Source organism: Haliotis rufescens, unplaced genomic scaffold (genome assembly GCF_023055435.1).
Source record: "Haliotis rufescens isolate VD_foot unplaced genomic scaffold, xgHalRufe1.0.p SCAF_16, whole genome shotgun sequence".
NCBI classification, from domain to species: Eukaryota; Metazoa; Mollusca; class Gastropoda; order Lepetellida; family Haliotidae; genus Haliotis; species Haliotis rufescens.
The window spans coordinates 2,205,479-2,222,921 of NW_025963846.1; the positions used below are offsets into that span (position 1 = coordinate 2,205,479).

The following is a 17,443-nucleotide window of genomic DNA, read 5'->3' on the forward strand; positions in this document are numbered from 1 at the left end:
TGGTTTGTCAGCGCCATACCTGTGCTCGTGGGTTTCATAGAAGTGGAAAACGTCTGAGACCTGCATCACTTCGGGCTTTCCTCCCACATTAAGCTGACCCGCCGCGATATAACTGGAATACTGTTAAAAACGGTGTTAAACCCAACTCACTCACTAACTCATAGTAAGAAGGTGGTCAAGAAATGTTGTAGTGCATGAAAACCAGGGGTCCGGAAACAAATGGGGTCCAAATAATTGATGAGCGTTATCTTATCCCTTCAGCGAATTCAGGTGAATAAACAGGTATAACAAACTTGGTCAATAAGGGTATGAAATTTGATATAAAACATCACTAGACATGATGATTTACCATTTAAATTGTATTTCCTGCTCTCCAAGGCATTGTTTTATATGCAGAGATTAAGATTACCGATTTACTGCTCGGTATAACCGAGTTAGCGCTATATTGAAGCGCGCAATAATGAGGGAACACTGAAAGTAACAACTTGTAATGTGTGTGAAAAGTCGTACTAAAATACGCTATTTGAAGTGAGCGTGGCCTAAATGCAAATGTCCAATTGGGATTTTAAATTTTCCGGACCCCTGATGAAAACTAATTTCTGGTTCAAGGTCCAACAAGTAAATCTATGATTTAACATCCCAGTTTGAAACCTTGCACTGGCAAGTGGGTCTTTTGACTTGGAAAACGCAAAGGAAAATAATCACATTTTCCTTACAAATGTCAAATTACTAGTTCAATAAATGACAAGGCAAAAGATTGGACTTGACATTTAAAACCAAAATGTTTCTGTAGTAAATGTTTGAAGAATACACAAAGAACAAAAGATAAAAAATGAATATCAAAGAATTCATTCATTGATGTCGCATCACTAACCACAGACAAATTGACATAAATTCTACAACTAAATTAATTCCACATCATTGTAACCCAATTCTACAAGCGTACAAAATAAATAGAAATATTGACATCGGTTAACTAAGTGCAAATTATGGAGCGAGTTTATTGGGTGTAATGCAGCTTTGAACAGTTTTCCAGTTATATCACGACATGTCAGCTTAATGTGGGAGGAAAGCCCAAAGTGATGCGGGTCTCAGATATTTACAACTTCAGTGAAAATAACGAGCATGGGTATGGCGCTGACAAACCAAGAAACATAATCAGGGCACATCTGGGATTCAAACCCAAATTCATAAGTTACTGACTTGTCAGGGGACGCAACTGAACAGCGAATTGCGGCGCCTTAGATGACTGCTAGCTTTTGATAGAAACAAGTTTCACCTTGTATTCAACTTTTGCAAAATTCCAAATTTTTCGAAAAACATAATAATACCAAAAGTGCAAAATATTTGAAACCATACTGTTTCACCATCGGTCTCAAAATAGATGTTTACATCCCAAATTTCAGACAATTTCAGCAGAATAAATAGGTTGCATGTTTGATACAAACTGATTAAAATTATTGACTTAGCTTTCTAATTCTGACTCACTACAACTGTAAGGTTTCTGGGGTCACGAGAAAATAAGATCAAACTGTATCCTCTTTCTACCGGTCACATAGCCAACAACCTCCAATCGCCATGCTAGCCGAGACAAAAAACATGAACAGTGGTACTATTTCTAGCTCCTAATTCATTGCACTTTTTCATCCAACTTCATCATAAATTGCAACTTATTCATGTTATTAGCTGCAGATTTAAGTCATGGATGTGATATGATAGCCATTAAGTTCTGGTATGCCATCACTGATCACTCTCTTCCAGATGATTGCAGCAAGAAGGCTGTTTACATTACGCAAATAACCCTAGATTACTTTTCTCAACAATAGGTAGGTCACTGAAAATAAGTGATGCACAAATGGGCCTAACTTTGGAAATTGATGCTGGAACTTTAATTTTCTGACAAATATGTCAAGGATTCAGAAATGTCAATGGGTCCAAGTGAGCTTATTGCAGTTTAGTGAGTGAGTGAACGTTATTTTATGCCACCCCATGACTATGAAAGCTTTGTCTTCGCAGAAAGTACCGTATTCAACATAATAAGCGCCCAGGGCGCTCTTAAAATTAGACATAGGGGGCCCTTATTAGAATATTATTTTGGTGAAAAACAACAGGGTTAAAGGATCGTAAATTCCGTGGTTTTTGCTGACAGCCTGAAATGTTTATATATGACAGATATATTTTTCCAGAATCTAATTTCCCACAATTAAGGATGCATATAACACACGTATTATACACATTAAATAAGTCTTGTATACATTGATCAATCGGAAGGGGTGCTAATTGGGATTGTTCACTAGCCAATATATTAGCAAATATCGCCTTGGGCGCTTATTAGAGCGGGGCGCTTATTACGTTGAATACGGTAAATGATTTGTTTGATGATATGATAAGACCCAACCTTTTTTCATTTAAGCAATGTGATAGTGGAATATTATTCAACTAGATCGAAATATATAGAGTATGGTACAGTTGTTTTTTTTATCATCTTAAAGTTTGGGGGTGGGGCAAGGCTGACAAGACATACTTGAACCTGTCACTTCTTTACTTGGATCTGATTCCAACCAAGTTACGGTGCTGGATAACAACGGTATCCCCACAGAGACCATGTTTGAGTGCATTTTTTTATCTCTTATCTTAAAACAGATACTGTAACAAAATTGGTGCTTCTAAAACTGAAAACGGAATTTAAAAGAAAGTTTTATTTCCCAACAGTAAGACAGTCACTACCATGAGACAAAATAAAAAAACATTTGATACATTATTCTATTTATTTCCCAGCTGAAAGAAAATTAGCGTTCCTCCCCTAAAAAGCACTGTCTAGAGAGACATAATTCAATTGACATTAAAATGAATTGAAATAGTTTTGTGACTACATTTCGTGTCTGAATTTGTTAAAAAAAATATTTAGAAAACATCGCTTCAGAGAAGAAAAAACATTCTGGTTAACAAGGGCAAAAAATCTCAAGAACATTATCTTGGGAACCAGCACTGCAAATTTGACTTAGAAGTCTTAGAAATTGATGGATTTGGGTCACTGAAATAGCTTGGAGGTGAAGATAACTATATTTAATTTCAATAATTCCACCTATCTCATAATCAGATTTAACGATTATTTGACTTAACTTGAAACAACCATGACCATATTTCTTATAAAATTGCATGAATTAAGCTGTCACTGTTGCCATGGTTACATTCTTGATGTGTTACAAGTGGATGTGTAAATCAGTAAATGGGTACCAGATAGTATGCACTACCTAAGGTCTCACAATACAGTTTTAAGTTTGTGTTTTGTCGGAACATTCCTTAAATTAGTCATTTCACAAGGAACGAATTCATACCTTGGTGTCCATCAAAACATTTTGAACAAAGGGACACAATTGTCTGCAATAGAGCAGCATAGGATAGACATGTTTTGAACAGATCAAAATTCTGTGAACACATTTTAGAGACAACATACATGGGCTCATTTATGCAAAATTTTCTGCTCCATATACATTTTGTGGTTTCAAAGGAGATGTCCAAAACATAAATTGTACAACGGACAAGCAGTGGGTAATGGACGATGCACCACAACATAAGTCTACTTGACTTTCATTAAAGGAAATTTTCATTGTAGGGAATGAAATTGTCCTCAGCTGGAAACAATGGTTGGTTGGTTGGTTGGATTGTTGTTTAACGCTGCACTCTAATATTCCAGCTATATGACAGTGGTCTGTAAATAATCAAGTCTGGACCAGACAATCCAGTGATTAATATCATGAGCATCGATCCACGCAATTGGGATCGATGGAATGCATCAACCAAGTCAGCGAGCCTGACCACCCAATGCTGTTAGTTGCCTCTTACGACAAGCATAGTCGCCTGTTACAGTAAGCATGGGCTGCTGAGGATCTATTCTAACCCGGCTCTTCACGGGCCGGAAAAATTGGTAGTTCATGTAGCAGGACAAATGGGACTGACGAGACACCTACAGATCAATATATATTTAGAATTACAATAAAAGCGACTAAAAGAATTACCATAATCATAAGAAATCCCTACTAAAAGCAGAGTCCATTGAACGATTCCAATTATATCATCAGCATGTGTTTATGTGTCAAAAGTCGAGAGGTATATTTCCAGACAATTTCTCAGATGGGGATGCCAGTTTAGAATAGGTCCCCAGCAACCTACGCCAGTCTTAAGGATTGACTTAAAGGATTGGGTGGTCAGACAAACAAAGCATCGTACAATCCAATTTACTGAGCAATACCCGAATATGATTCATCCAAATCAGCCCGTCAAAGATCAGTCACCTTGAACCTAACTGGAAGATTTCAACAGAAGACTAACCACATGTATTTGACAATGATCATAAACACCCAACCACAAAGCAGATAATGAAGAAATAAATCTCAATTTCTCACCCGAAATACTATACTTTTCCCAGAATCCAGTAATTTCACAAATTCTACCACCATATATCATTATAAGCTCACCAGACAGATACACCCACAAAAAACATCTTTAGTATACCGCCAATTCAGCTCTTTGAATGGCCCCACGTTACATAAAATTCCTAAACGTAACCTTTAATTCCTAATTTTTCATGCAACTCTGATCAAATACCTTTGGCAGCCATTACCACGACCAAATCAACTGGCCAATGAATCAGACCACAGTGCCCATTCACATGCAGATGTATGTGGAACAGAGAGAAAATGACCACGGAACATTTCAGATGATTTAACGCAGCTCCCAAATAACAAGCCTCACATAAAAACTTGCCAAGAAAAATGCCTCTGGAACAATGGTACCCTTTGTTGGTGCTATCAACCAGTGAAAAGACTATCAATCAGACTTTGCAGTAGATTTTACAACCAACAGCTAGTCTGGAGGGCCTTTATTACCAGCTGTCTGGCTGATTTGGGGAGATTGTGATCACTGAATCCACAGTACAGTCAATGCCAGAAATTGACAATTCACTGTGAGTAGGCACAGTAGAGTCTTTATGACTCATATATGGCTTTCTACCCCATTTGTCTTGGTAGACTGGTGCGTTATGTATGTGGTCTTACTCTGACATCAGCTAATGAGACTTCAGCGGAGATTAAGAGATGGCATAAATCAAGACGGAAGATGGTGGGGGTATGAATCAAGAGTGTAACGTTGTAGCATTGTTTCATATCTCAAAATGAATCCATATGGTTTATATTCATCATCTGATATTAGTTTTGTCTTTAATGAAGACGCAGATTTAAAAGATGGCATCTCCATATGACTAGATTGATCAGCAACTCCATATTTTAGAAATGTCCATTGTGTTTGAGACATTGTGTTAATATCTGATTACTTTGAACCATAAATAGTTTTTAAGGAAACAGTTTTTATGTTTACAAACTCAACAATGTTTACTAAGAATTGACTTTCACTTTGTTCGAGTTCATTGGAGTATGAACCTTCATAGCATGCAAGGGCGGTCGGGTAGCCCAGTGGTTAAGGCGTTCGCTTGTCACGCCAAAGACCCGGGTTCGATTCCCGACATTGGTACAATGTGTGAAGCCCATTTGTGGTATCCCCTGCTATGATATTGCTGGAATATTGCTAAAAGCGGCGTAAAATCAAACTCACTCACTCACTCACTCACTCATAGCATGCAGAAGCACGTTCATACAATGTTTGGCCCTCACTCAATGACGGCTCATACTCCAATGACCTCACACAAAATGAAAGTCAATTCTTATAATTTTTTATATCACTATTTTTACCTCAAAGGATGTCTACCTTGATCTATACACAGTTATATTTAGTACGTGTGACTTCATGTTTACCCTGACGGCCATACAGCAACCAGCTGTATCGCGGAATAAAATAGTTCCTCAAAACAAGAAGTGACCTAAGCTTACGTATGCTCAACATGTTCAACAGTGACAACTTTTGTAGTTTCTGTAAAGAAATGTACTCAAATAATATCCTCTTTACAAGGCCTTAGTTAACTTTTTTTGACAGGGGGGGGGCAAATGTTTGTACAAGTATCACTTGTATTTTCATGATTCAAATAAAACTGTTTTCTATAAAAAATCCAGGGAGGGAATTGCCCCCCCCCCCCCCCCCCCCCCCCCCCTGCTCCCCCTGCATTATAATACATTCACATCAAGTACAAGATGTCAAAATGGCCGACACGATAAACGTGATGGGAGAGATTTCAGAGGTTGTTTTAATGAATCTGTGGTGGTTACATGTTTTAGTCATCATTGACTAAATCGGATCAAGTCAGATCAAGTCAGGGATACTACAATAGTTTGGATGTGCATTTCTTCGTTTTGTTCATTGGGATTATCGTAGAGAGGATATTCACGAACAATCGTGTAGTCAAAGTCCCTGGCCTTTCTCAATGCATACTGAAATGCTGAGTTAAAGAGTAAGGTGTCTAAATGTTCAGAAAGAATGCGTCTGTATGTGAGTGAGTGAGTGAGTGAGTTTGGTTTTACGCCGCTTTTAGCAATATTCCAGCAATATCACGGCGGGGGACACCAGAAATGGGCTTCACACATTGTACCCATGTCGGGAATCGAACCCGGGTCTTCGGCGTGACGAGCGAACGCTTTAACCACTAGGCTACCCGACCGCCCCTCGTCTGTATGTATTCGTGCTAGGGGATTCCCATGGGTTCCCCCAGGAATGTGGAAGTAGTCTGTCAGTGTTTATGTCATTTCAAGAACACAGCCTCGTGAAAAACGGAGGAACATCAAATTGTGTCGTTCATACACTTATGAACGACAATTTCGTGGTCATGTGAGGGACCTCTCATCCATTAGAAAAAATCGTGTAAACTTCTAATTAAAAAATTATATTCTGTTAACCTTGCATGTTAACAGTAAATGTTTCTTCTTCCTTGCAGGTTTTCTCGTATCATCAATTGTCCTTATACTGTGGATGTTGAAAGTCTCATATTTGATCATCCTTGCAAGTTTAACAAGCATGTTGAATATTTGATCGTCCTTGCAAGCTTAACAAGCATGTTGAATATTTCATATTTGATCATCCTTGCAAGTTTAACAAGCATGTTGAATATTTGATCGTCCTTGCAGGTTTAACATGCATGTTGAATATTTCATATTTGATCATCCTTGCAAGTTTAACAAGCATGTTGAATATTTGATCGTCCTTGCAAGTTTAACATGCATGTTGAATATTTCATATTTGATCATCCTTGCAAGTTTAACAAGCATGTTGAATATTTGATCGTCCTTGCAGGTTTAACATGCATGTTGAATATTTCATTTTTGATCATCCTTGCAAGTTTGTTTGTTTGTTTGTTGTTTAATGCCGCTCTCAACAATATTCCAGCTATATGACGTCAGTCTGTAAATAATCGAGTCTGAACTAGACAATCCAGTGCTCGACATCATGAGCATCGATCCAAACAATTTGGATACAATGACATGCATCAACCAAGTCAGCGAGCCTACATGCATGTTGAATATTTCATAGTTGACTGTCCTTATATGAGGTAAGGTGAAATGGTGTTTATTGCAAGATTAATGCACTTAGATAGCAATTTGCATGCACATGTGTGTTTATGTCAATGTGTGACTGCTTGTACTAGTTAAGATTTATGCCAGTTCTATAGAGCTAGACCACTGAGATACCATGCCCCGGGTTAACAAGATACCTAATTCAGACATGGTATAGTGACTCCGAGCTGACCAGTCCTTGTTTTATCCCCTTAATGCATCAGGCAGGGTAACAACAAGTACCATCTTTTTATGTCTTTTGTTGTGAAGCAGGTCTCAAACCCTGGACTGTCCTCTCTCCGGGCAGATGATCTATCCACTAGACTACATATATGTTTGGTGTTTAATATTTGATAGTCCAAGCTAATTTGACATGTTTGTTGAATGTTTCAAATTTGACTGTCCTTGAAAGTCTAAAACGTATGATTAATATTCATATTTAACTGTCCTTGCATCTCTAACATGTATGTTTAGTGTTTAATATTTGATTGTCCTTGCAAGTCCTACGAGTTTGTTGAATGTATAATATTTGATTGTCTTTGCAAGTTTAACATGTTGAATGTTTCAGATCTGATTGTCTTTGCAGGTCTAACATGTATCTTTAAAGTTTCATATTTGATTGTCCTTGCAAATGTTACATGTATGTTGAATGCTTAATACTTCATTGTGCTTGTAAATCGGACATGTATATACATCCTGTACAGACACGTCTTACGCAATTGATCCACATAGTTAGGGAAGGCCATCACATTTCAAGTAATTTTTCACAAACCTACAGCATCTACTTTCCCCAGCTTGGCTCAAAGCAACATATTTAATAGAATTTAGTGTTATTATGTGGATCAGCAGGGCTTACTTGACCAACAGAATTCTACTTGACCAACAGAATTCTACTTGACCAACAGAATTCTATTTGGCCAACAGAATTCTATTTGACTAAGGCTTTGAACTAGTGGCTAAAGTCGCAGACTTCTTATGAGGAACAGATTTTTGTAAATTTAAATTGAAAATATTTACGCCTGTGATATATTATTTACCATTACTTAATTTTTTTATTTAATCATTTTTTTATAATAATAAATCCTCTTTATTTCTCCATAATTTTATAACCAGTGAGTGAGTGAGTTGGGTTTAACGCCGCTTTTAACAGTATTCCAGTTATATCACGGCGTGTTAGCTTAATGTGGGAGGAAAGCCCGAAGTGATGCAGGTCTCCGACATTTACCACTTCGGTGAAACCCCAGAGCACGGGTATGGTGCTGACAAACCTAGAAACCAAATGGGGGCGAACCAGGATTCAAACCCACAATCAAAGGTTTCTGGCGTGCCCAAGGGACACAACTCTGCACAGCGAATCACGGCACCTTAGACGACTTGGCCACCCATCACCCCTCTTTCATAACCAGTGTTACCTTACTGGTTTGTGGGCTGATAACAATTGTTCTCATAACTACAACCTATTTTGTTGCTCCAAGGGAACTCTTATCTTAAGTCTTATCCCTGGAACATTTTTCACTTCTTTTTTACCTTACTGTCACAGCATTTGTTCTTTCATCAGAACAAATCAAAGTGGGAACAAAAACTTGCTTACACAACAACCTTTTCAATATAACCTACAATGTTAAAACGTGAGATACAAAAGAAGACGTTATTCAAAAGGGAATATCAATAAATTTCAAGCAATTTTAAAAGGTCAGCAATAATAATAATTTAAGGCATGATACTGAACTTTATTGATCACGATTACGTCCTTTGAATTTGACAATAAACATTAAAGTCACTTCACAAATTCAAAATGGCTTAAGATCTGATAGGTTAAGATAAGAATGCAAATATTTGGACTAAAAGGAAATGTCAACTGTTCAAAGCAAATGTCATCCTGAAAAGCTTCAAAGTCACCTTCAAACATGACAAAAGATCTTCCATTTGATCGAATCTAATCCATGTACATATTTCAATGCAATACAATCACCTGCACTGAAAGAAACCGTTACCAAAAGGAATGAGTTCTGGGTACCATCTGTAGGAACATAATATTCTTTCACCCGATTCTTTAACAATACTATACATAACCTGTCATGCCATTGTATTTGTATTTGCTCATTGTCAATGGTAAAAAGACATTTACTGTAAATACCATATATATATATGTACCATATCTGCTGTAGTGAGTGAGTGAGTGAGTTTGGTTTTATGCCGCTTTTAGCAATATTCCAGCAATATCAAGGCAGAGGACACCAGAAATGGGCTTCACACATTGTACCCACGTTGGGTATCGAACCCAGGTCTTTGCTGTAATAAGTGGCCTGGTACTTAGAAAATTGACAAGGGAGGGAAAGATCAACAATAGTGAAAAAACAGTTCAAACAAAAACAATTCCATAATAGTTATTTGGCAATCATAAAATAACATTTTAAAATGGCTGCCATATCAGTCTTGGATTCAGATTGGAATTCTATGAAATTGATTTTTACATTAAATTATACATTTATCCTATCTCACACTATGCATTTCTTCCACCTTCTTTCGATTCTTGTGTAGAAACATCCTAAAATAAAGTTTCCAGCCTCCAAAATCCATTTCGCTCGAACACTCCTCGCATCAACACTCACCACCCCAACGAAAAAAGGTCATGCACTACAATCCAGAGCACCGTAAGCGGTTTGATCACCTGACACCATTCTCTTTCTCAGAGCTGATAGGCTAGTGTAACTGTGATGTGGGAATGGTCATGGGGGCATATAACGTGTGAGATGGTATAAGTATATAAATAAATTTAAAAAATTCAAATATTTAAACTTATCCTATCATTTATCCCACAGTTGGACAGTGGGTCACAGATTTTCTAGTCTGTAGTGTCCTACAACTGTGGATCTGTGAAGACCCGGGGTAGAATAGTTCTTCAGCAACCCATGCTTGCTGCAAAAGGCGACTATGCTTGTCGTAAGAGGCGACTAACAGGATCGGGTGGTCGGGTTGCTTACTTGGTTGATGCATGTCATCGTATCCCAAATGCATGGATCGATGCTCATGACGTCAATCACTCGATTGTCTGGTCCAGACTCAAATATTTACAGACCGCTGTCATATAGCTGGAATATTGCTGAGTGCGGCGTTAAACAACAACCAAGCAAACAAACAAACAAACAGACAAAACTACAACTGTGAGGCATACATGAGGAAGCTAGTGCTGAGCATGCTTCAATCACAAAATTGTCGCATGATAGTGTCTGAAAGACTATACAAGTGTGAAGACCCATTAACACTACTAGGACACAATGTCAGGAAATCGGGTATAACATTCATCGTGTGCTTTTGCGCCAGACATCATTTCAAGAATGACCACATAGCTTTGAAGTAGGGAACCTATTCCACCAAGACTGATAACCAATTCATAAGGAGTCTCCAGGCAATTAGTTCTAAGGATCAGCCTGGCATCTCTTTTCACGCTTCGTCGTAGCTAGTAATCACACCTTCGGGATTGACCGAGAAGAGGGAACATTCGACAACATATGTTAGAGAATTATCAAACCAGTACTGAGACATCACACACTCAAAGCTGAGGTGAGCAGGTACGTGTTTGTGACACCGTCAAAACTTCTGTTTCTTGTGGCGACTTCAATGTTGAAGACCGAAGTCTCTACTGATGAGTGACGACACAAAAGAGTGGCTGTTAATCAATTATTCAGTATGTATAAGATACAAAGTACGAGTCTGTGGTAGCAGGTACGGCTATCGACTATCTTTGTTGATGAGCTGTCATTAGTTGTTGTGCCAGGACCAGCAGACCAAATTGGTGGAGGCCTTGGACATCGGTAACGGAAATGTCATGTAGATAATGGGAAGTGGAGGCTGTATATGACTTCCAAAAACATCCCTCCATGAGTGCCATCGTGGAGACAACAGCTCTCATCTTGCATTCCAGCAAAGGTGGAGGCGTGGAAGATTGTAACCAGAAGGAGACCATGGTACGGGAGACCTCTGAATTGGAATGAAAAGACTCTTCCATGATCAGCAAAGTGTAGATGAAGCCGGAAGGTAGATGCGGAGAGCTCTGACTGGGCATAACAAGAACAATCGGTCTGGTTGACCTGGAAGCTGATTCTTTGTGATGAAGTCCCAGTGAAGACCAAGATGAACCTTGCCATGACAACGCCTTTCAAAACGAACTCTCGCTGACCCTAGCAGCTGTTGCTCGAGCCAGGAGGAAGACAGTCTTCAGGGTGACGTGTTTTAAAACCTTTTCGTTCAATGGCTCAAAGTTAGCAGACGTCAAGTGGCGGATAATGACCTTAAGGTCCCAGGTAGGTGCACAAAATATAGACGATTAATCAGCAAGTTTGTAAGAGCGGACGAGGGCCTGGAGTTCTGCAACTGTAGACATCTTCATGCCAGTCGTTGTAGCAATGACCGCATAAACAGATACTTAGCTAAAGTAGAGTCGTTGAGCTTCCTGGTAGACCGAGGTGTTCAGTAACTTGTTGCCGTGAAGCAGTGGTAGGTGAGGTGAAATACCCAGGGTAGAAGGCTTGTCGGGGGAAATGCGTAGGCATTGAGATTCTCCCACGAAATTGCCAGAGCATTGTGCTCCCACCTAGAGATCAGGGATGGGGGAGACAAACCTGGGAAACTGAGTTGAGTGGGAAAGAGAATGACATCTCTGCAAGTGTAAAGGTGGCAAATCTATTTGAAAGTCAATAGATGTAGACACCACTCTGTTGGGGATGGTCGATTAGGACAAAACAAGGAGTCTGCAAAAACGTTGACCTCCAGAATGTGTCTTGCTCAGACTTGAATTCCCAGACAGTTGACAAATTGTAAGAATTCCATTGCCAGAGATGACTTGGTGAAGAGCACATCCTGTTGACATATTTAACGATTGAGATGTTGCCTGACTGAATCATGAGATGCGATGTCCGGAGAACTGCAGCCCAATGAGAAACTGCCACAATGACATCCTTGAACTCGAGGATGCTGATGTGGAGGGTTGATTCGACTGTGGACCAGCACCGTGCTACCTGAAGATTCTGAAGGTGAGCTCCTCAACCCATGGCCGATGCGTCCAGAAACAGATGTTGAGTCGGGACAAATGGCTTCAAAGAGACCCCGTTGACTTGGACAGCCACCACTCTAGATGATGGTGCAGCGACAGCAGGAGGGGAATGAGGATCCAGCAGTTGTCCTGTAGATATAGATAGGGCTTCAGGAAACACTGAAGCGGACGATGTTGTAGTTGGTACCTCTAGCTTGCGCCGATGTCAAAAGACCAAGAAGCTGCTTCCACGATCGTAAGAGGAAAGACTGTCTGTGTGCCATGGCAAGAGGCATTGTATCTTCAAGCATCTGTCCGGAGGGACGAACATCTTCCCCAAGTTGGTATCAAAGACAGCTCCAATGAACTGCAATTGACAAGTGAACATGGTCTCCGATTTCTCTGTGTCGACAAGCCATCCAAGTTGATGAAGTAATCTCGGCGTGAAGTCGAGATGCTTGTTGAGGACGTCCTGGTCAATGTGAGCTGGTAATGAAGACCTTGGAAAAGAAATTAGAGGTATTGGAAGAGTACCTGATGGATGGGTACATGCAGGAAGGCGTCTTGAAGGTATGACTTGACCATGTAGCCGAAATGATCGTACAAACAAGTGCGACAGAAACCATGTGAATATGGGCCGGTACATCGAGATACCAGATATCATTTGGGATGTGAGCCTGTGTGGAGCAGTCTCGGGTGCAGGGAGAATTTGACGGGACACGTCTTCAGGTCAAACTGTGAGTGAGTGAGTGAGTTGGGTTTAACGCCGCTTTTAACAGTATTCCAGTTATATCACGGCGTGTCAGCTTATTGTGGGAGGAAAGCGCGAAGTGATGCAGGTTTCAGACATTTACCACTTAGGTGAAACCCACGAGCACGGGTATGGTGCTGACAAACCTAGAAACATAATTGGGAAGAACCGGGATTCGAACCCACAATCATAGGTTTCTGGCGTGCCCAAGGGACACAACTCTGCACAGCGAATCGCGGCGCCTTAGACGACTTGGCCACCTGTGCACCAAGGTCGAACCGTGATAATCCCTGAAGGCGACAATGGCCGACCCTCAGCTGATCGTCGAGGAAGGCAAGTCAAACTGTTCCCAATGTAAAAAATATCCAGCAAAAGCGATCAGCTGAACCAAAATGCTACTCTTAAAGTTATTAATATACTTCAAACATAAATAGTAAGGCTGCAACTAAAATAACATGATATTGGAAAAAACTATTCCTTATAAACTAATAGTTTCAGAAAAAAATCTACCGATCATTGTATTAAAATTCTTTAAGATAATATGATTAGGTAATTTTTAAACGAATCACCGGTAGATTGGGAGAAAATATGTGTACAGCTGATTGCTGTTTCTTGCTTAGTTTCCAAGACAATACACACAGTAATCTTGATCTCTGCATTAAAAACAATGCCAAGCGAACAGGAAATACCATCATGTCTTGTGATGTTTTATCTCAAATTTGTATTGACCGAGTCTAATTGTTATCATCTGTTTGTTTACCTGAATTCGCTGAAGGGATAAAATGTAAGAGCCTTGGCAGAAGGGAAAATAATATGGTTCAGGGAATGTGACACAGTTCACTTTGGGTGAAATATTTGTTATATTATATCCATGTTGAGACCACCAATTTGAAATGCAAACAACATAATTGTGTTGTGACAAGCAAATGACATCACATTAAACATTATGACGACAAATTGGCCAATCAGACAGCCACATTCTATAAAGAGTAATGATAAACAATCACGCAGATCACACATTCTAACCACCCAATAAATAAAAACAACAAAACACATTTTTATTATCATAAGAAATCTCTACTAAAAGCAGAGTCCATTGTGTGACTCCAACAATATCATGAGCATGTGTTCTCCAACAATATCATGAGCATGTGTTCTCCAACAATATCATGAGCATGTGTTCTCCAACAATATCATGAGCATGTGTTCTCCAACAATATCATGAGCATGTGTTCTCCAACAATATCATGAGCGTGTGTTCTCCAACAATATCATGAGCATGTGTTTCGGAATCACCTATAAACAGTGATGATACCAAATGTTCCTGAATAAAAAAAACATCTGTTCTGACATCAGAGGAACTGTTCTTCCACCGGACCATTGTGGGGTGAGTGAGTTGGGTTTAACGCCGCTTTTAACAGTATTCCAGTTATATCACAGCATGTCAGCTTAATGTGGGAGGAAAGCCCCAAGTGATGCAGGTCTCAGACGTTTACCACTTCGGTGAAACCCACAAGCACGGGTATGGTGCTGACAAACCTAGAAACATAATCGGGGCGAACCGGGATTCGAATCCACAATCATAGGATCCTTGCGTGCCCAAGGGATGCGACTCTGCACAGCGAATTGCGGCACCTTAGACGACTGGGCCACCTGTGCCCCAAAGCCATTGTGGAAATGAGGTCAAGTCATTTTTGTTGTCCACGTTTTGTTAATAAAGAAAGATGGCATGAATTAGGATTCAGTGAGGACAGGACAACGATTCCAGTGGCAAACTCTATACAGGCCACAATGTGCAAAGCAAACTGTTCATGACAACAATACAGTGAACAAAAGCCTCTCAAACAGACCAATCAAGCTTTCAAAAGCAACAACAATATAGGTCCTTTTGTTTTCCATGTACATTCCAAGAAATGCAGTGATAATTACAACCAGTAAGAAAGCAAAATGTTGCTGTTACAAAGGTTTTTAATTACTTTGTATTTTCATACTAATTTGCAATGTTGTTGGTTGGTTTGGTGTTTAACGCTGCACTCAGCAATATTCCAGCTATATGACGGAGGTCTGTAAATAATCAAGTCTGGACCAGACAATCCAGTGATTGATATCATAAGCATCAATCCACGCAATTGGGATCGATGACATGCATCAACCAAGTCAGCGAGCCTGACCACCCGATCCCGTTAGTAGCCTCTTACGACAAGCATAGTCGCCTTTTACGGCAAGCATGGGTTGCTGAAGACCTATTCTACCCCGGATCTTCACGGGCCGGAAACATTGGTAGTTCATGTAGGATTTGCAATGTGTTTGTCAGGATATATCTAATCTGCAATGTGATAAATCCTGACAAACAATGGAAACACGTGAGTTTAACACTGTTTTGAACAGCATTGCTGTTAGTTTTATCATGGTGTGTCAGCTTAATGTGGAAGGAAAGCCTGAAGCCAGGTCTTAGACATACATCAATGGTGAAACCCATGAAGATGGACAGTGTTCGAAATTAAGGGGAGTCTAGGGGTCTTGAGGTTTGCAACTATGTATGTGAATCTAGGGCAGAGTAAATATTTCCTTTTTCACATGAAGACCCCTTAATTACGAACACTGATGGTGCTGAAACATCAAGAATTATAGTGAGTGAGTGAGTGAGTGAGTGAGTGAGTGAGTGAGTGAGTGAGTGAGTGACGCTTTTAGCAATATTCCAGCAATATCACAGCGGGGGACACCAGAAATGGGCTTCACACATTGTACCCATGTCGGGAATCGAACCCGGGTCTTCGGCGTGACAAGCGAACGCTTTAACCACTAGGCTACCTGACCACCCCCAAGAATTATAACAAGGGTGAATCTGGGATTTGAACCTAGGACTCAGCACACCTGAGAAACATGGCGAATTGCAATGCCAAAGTCTGGAAACTTTATGTCGTTTGTTTGTTTGTTGTTTAATTCTGCATTCAGCAATATTCCAGCTCCATGACGGCAGCTTGCAAAGAATTGAGGTTGGACGAGATAATCCAGTGATTGATATTGTGAGCAACTATCCACATCACTGGGGTATGATGAGTGAGTGAGTGAGTGAGTATGGTTTTACACCGCTTTTAGCAATATTCTAGCAATATCACAGAAGGGGACACCAGAAATGGGCTTCACACATTGTACCCATGTCGGGAATCGAACCCGGGTCTTCGGCATGGCGAGCGAACGCTTTGACCACTAGGCTACCTGACCGCCCCTGGGGTACGATGACACACCATCGACCAAGTCATCGAGTCTGACCACCTGATCCATTAAATTGCCTCTTAGAACCAGCATAGGTTGCTGGGGAGCAGCAATTCTAACCCGGAGTCCCCATGGGGTGGAAACATTATGTACAGCAGTAAGTTTTCATGTTCTGCATTATTATTAAATAAGTTCCGATTTTGCATATCACATATTTTCCATTATTAGTAATGTTTGTTCAATTAAACAAACTTTGTACCAATGCGAGAAATTGAACTCGGGCCTCTAAAATGACGAGCAAACGCTTTAACCATACGCAGCATTGGAACTTGGCACTAGTCCTATAGTCCTTACCAAACTGCCCTATAGAAAAGGTATCCTAAGGACCAGTAGAAATTGGCCCATTTTAAGGGGTTTGCTATATGTTATCATCATAAGGACTAGTGGACTGAAACTGTTAGTTTCTAACCCCACCGCCTAAACAGCAAAGAAATATTATTTGGCTGAAATAAACAATGGACAAGAATAACAACATTTGACTTGTCAACGTCATAAAACGTCATCACATCATCAGCCCATATCACATGTTCGCCTGACAGATAGTTTCTTTCGAAACTGAAATATTTGATTAATTTTTCTTCTCAGGAAAAGTAATAGCACAGATAGGGTTCACAACACAACTATGGCATTTGAAAAGTACATAGCATACATGCAACACTGGTGGTAAAGTTACTGAAGCGACAGTGATTTAACAGAGGACAAAACCAAACACCTACTGCCTCCCAGTAATAGATTCCCTAGAAATACAAAGAAATCAATCCATCAATCATCATCAGTAAACAAGGCAGTTAAACATTTCAAAGGTCAGAATACAAAAACATTTGTTAACTTGAATTTGAGCTACAAACTTGTAGACCATCACATAAATATGTTGTATTAACATGACTT

General features: G+C 39.8%; 1 protein-coding gene across 2 annotated transcripts in view; it reads right to left on the reverse strand.

Moving 5' to 3' along the window:
- The window catches only part of LOC124144877 (protein MON2 homolog), a 77,067-nt gene that overhangs the window by 20,533 nt on the left and 39,091 nt on the right, over positions 1-17,443 (reverse strand). Inside the window, exon 19 of one of the 2 annotated variants that reach the window (XM_046514485.2) lies at positions 17,272-17,292. The exons of the other annotated variant lie outside the window; for it this stretch is intronic. Coding sequence (XP_046370441.2) covers positions 17,272-17,292 — 21 coding nt within the window. The remainder of the gene's footprint in view (positions 1-17,271; positions 17,293-17,443) is intronic. 2 annotated transcript variants of the gene reach the window in all.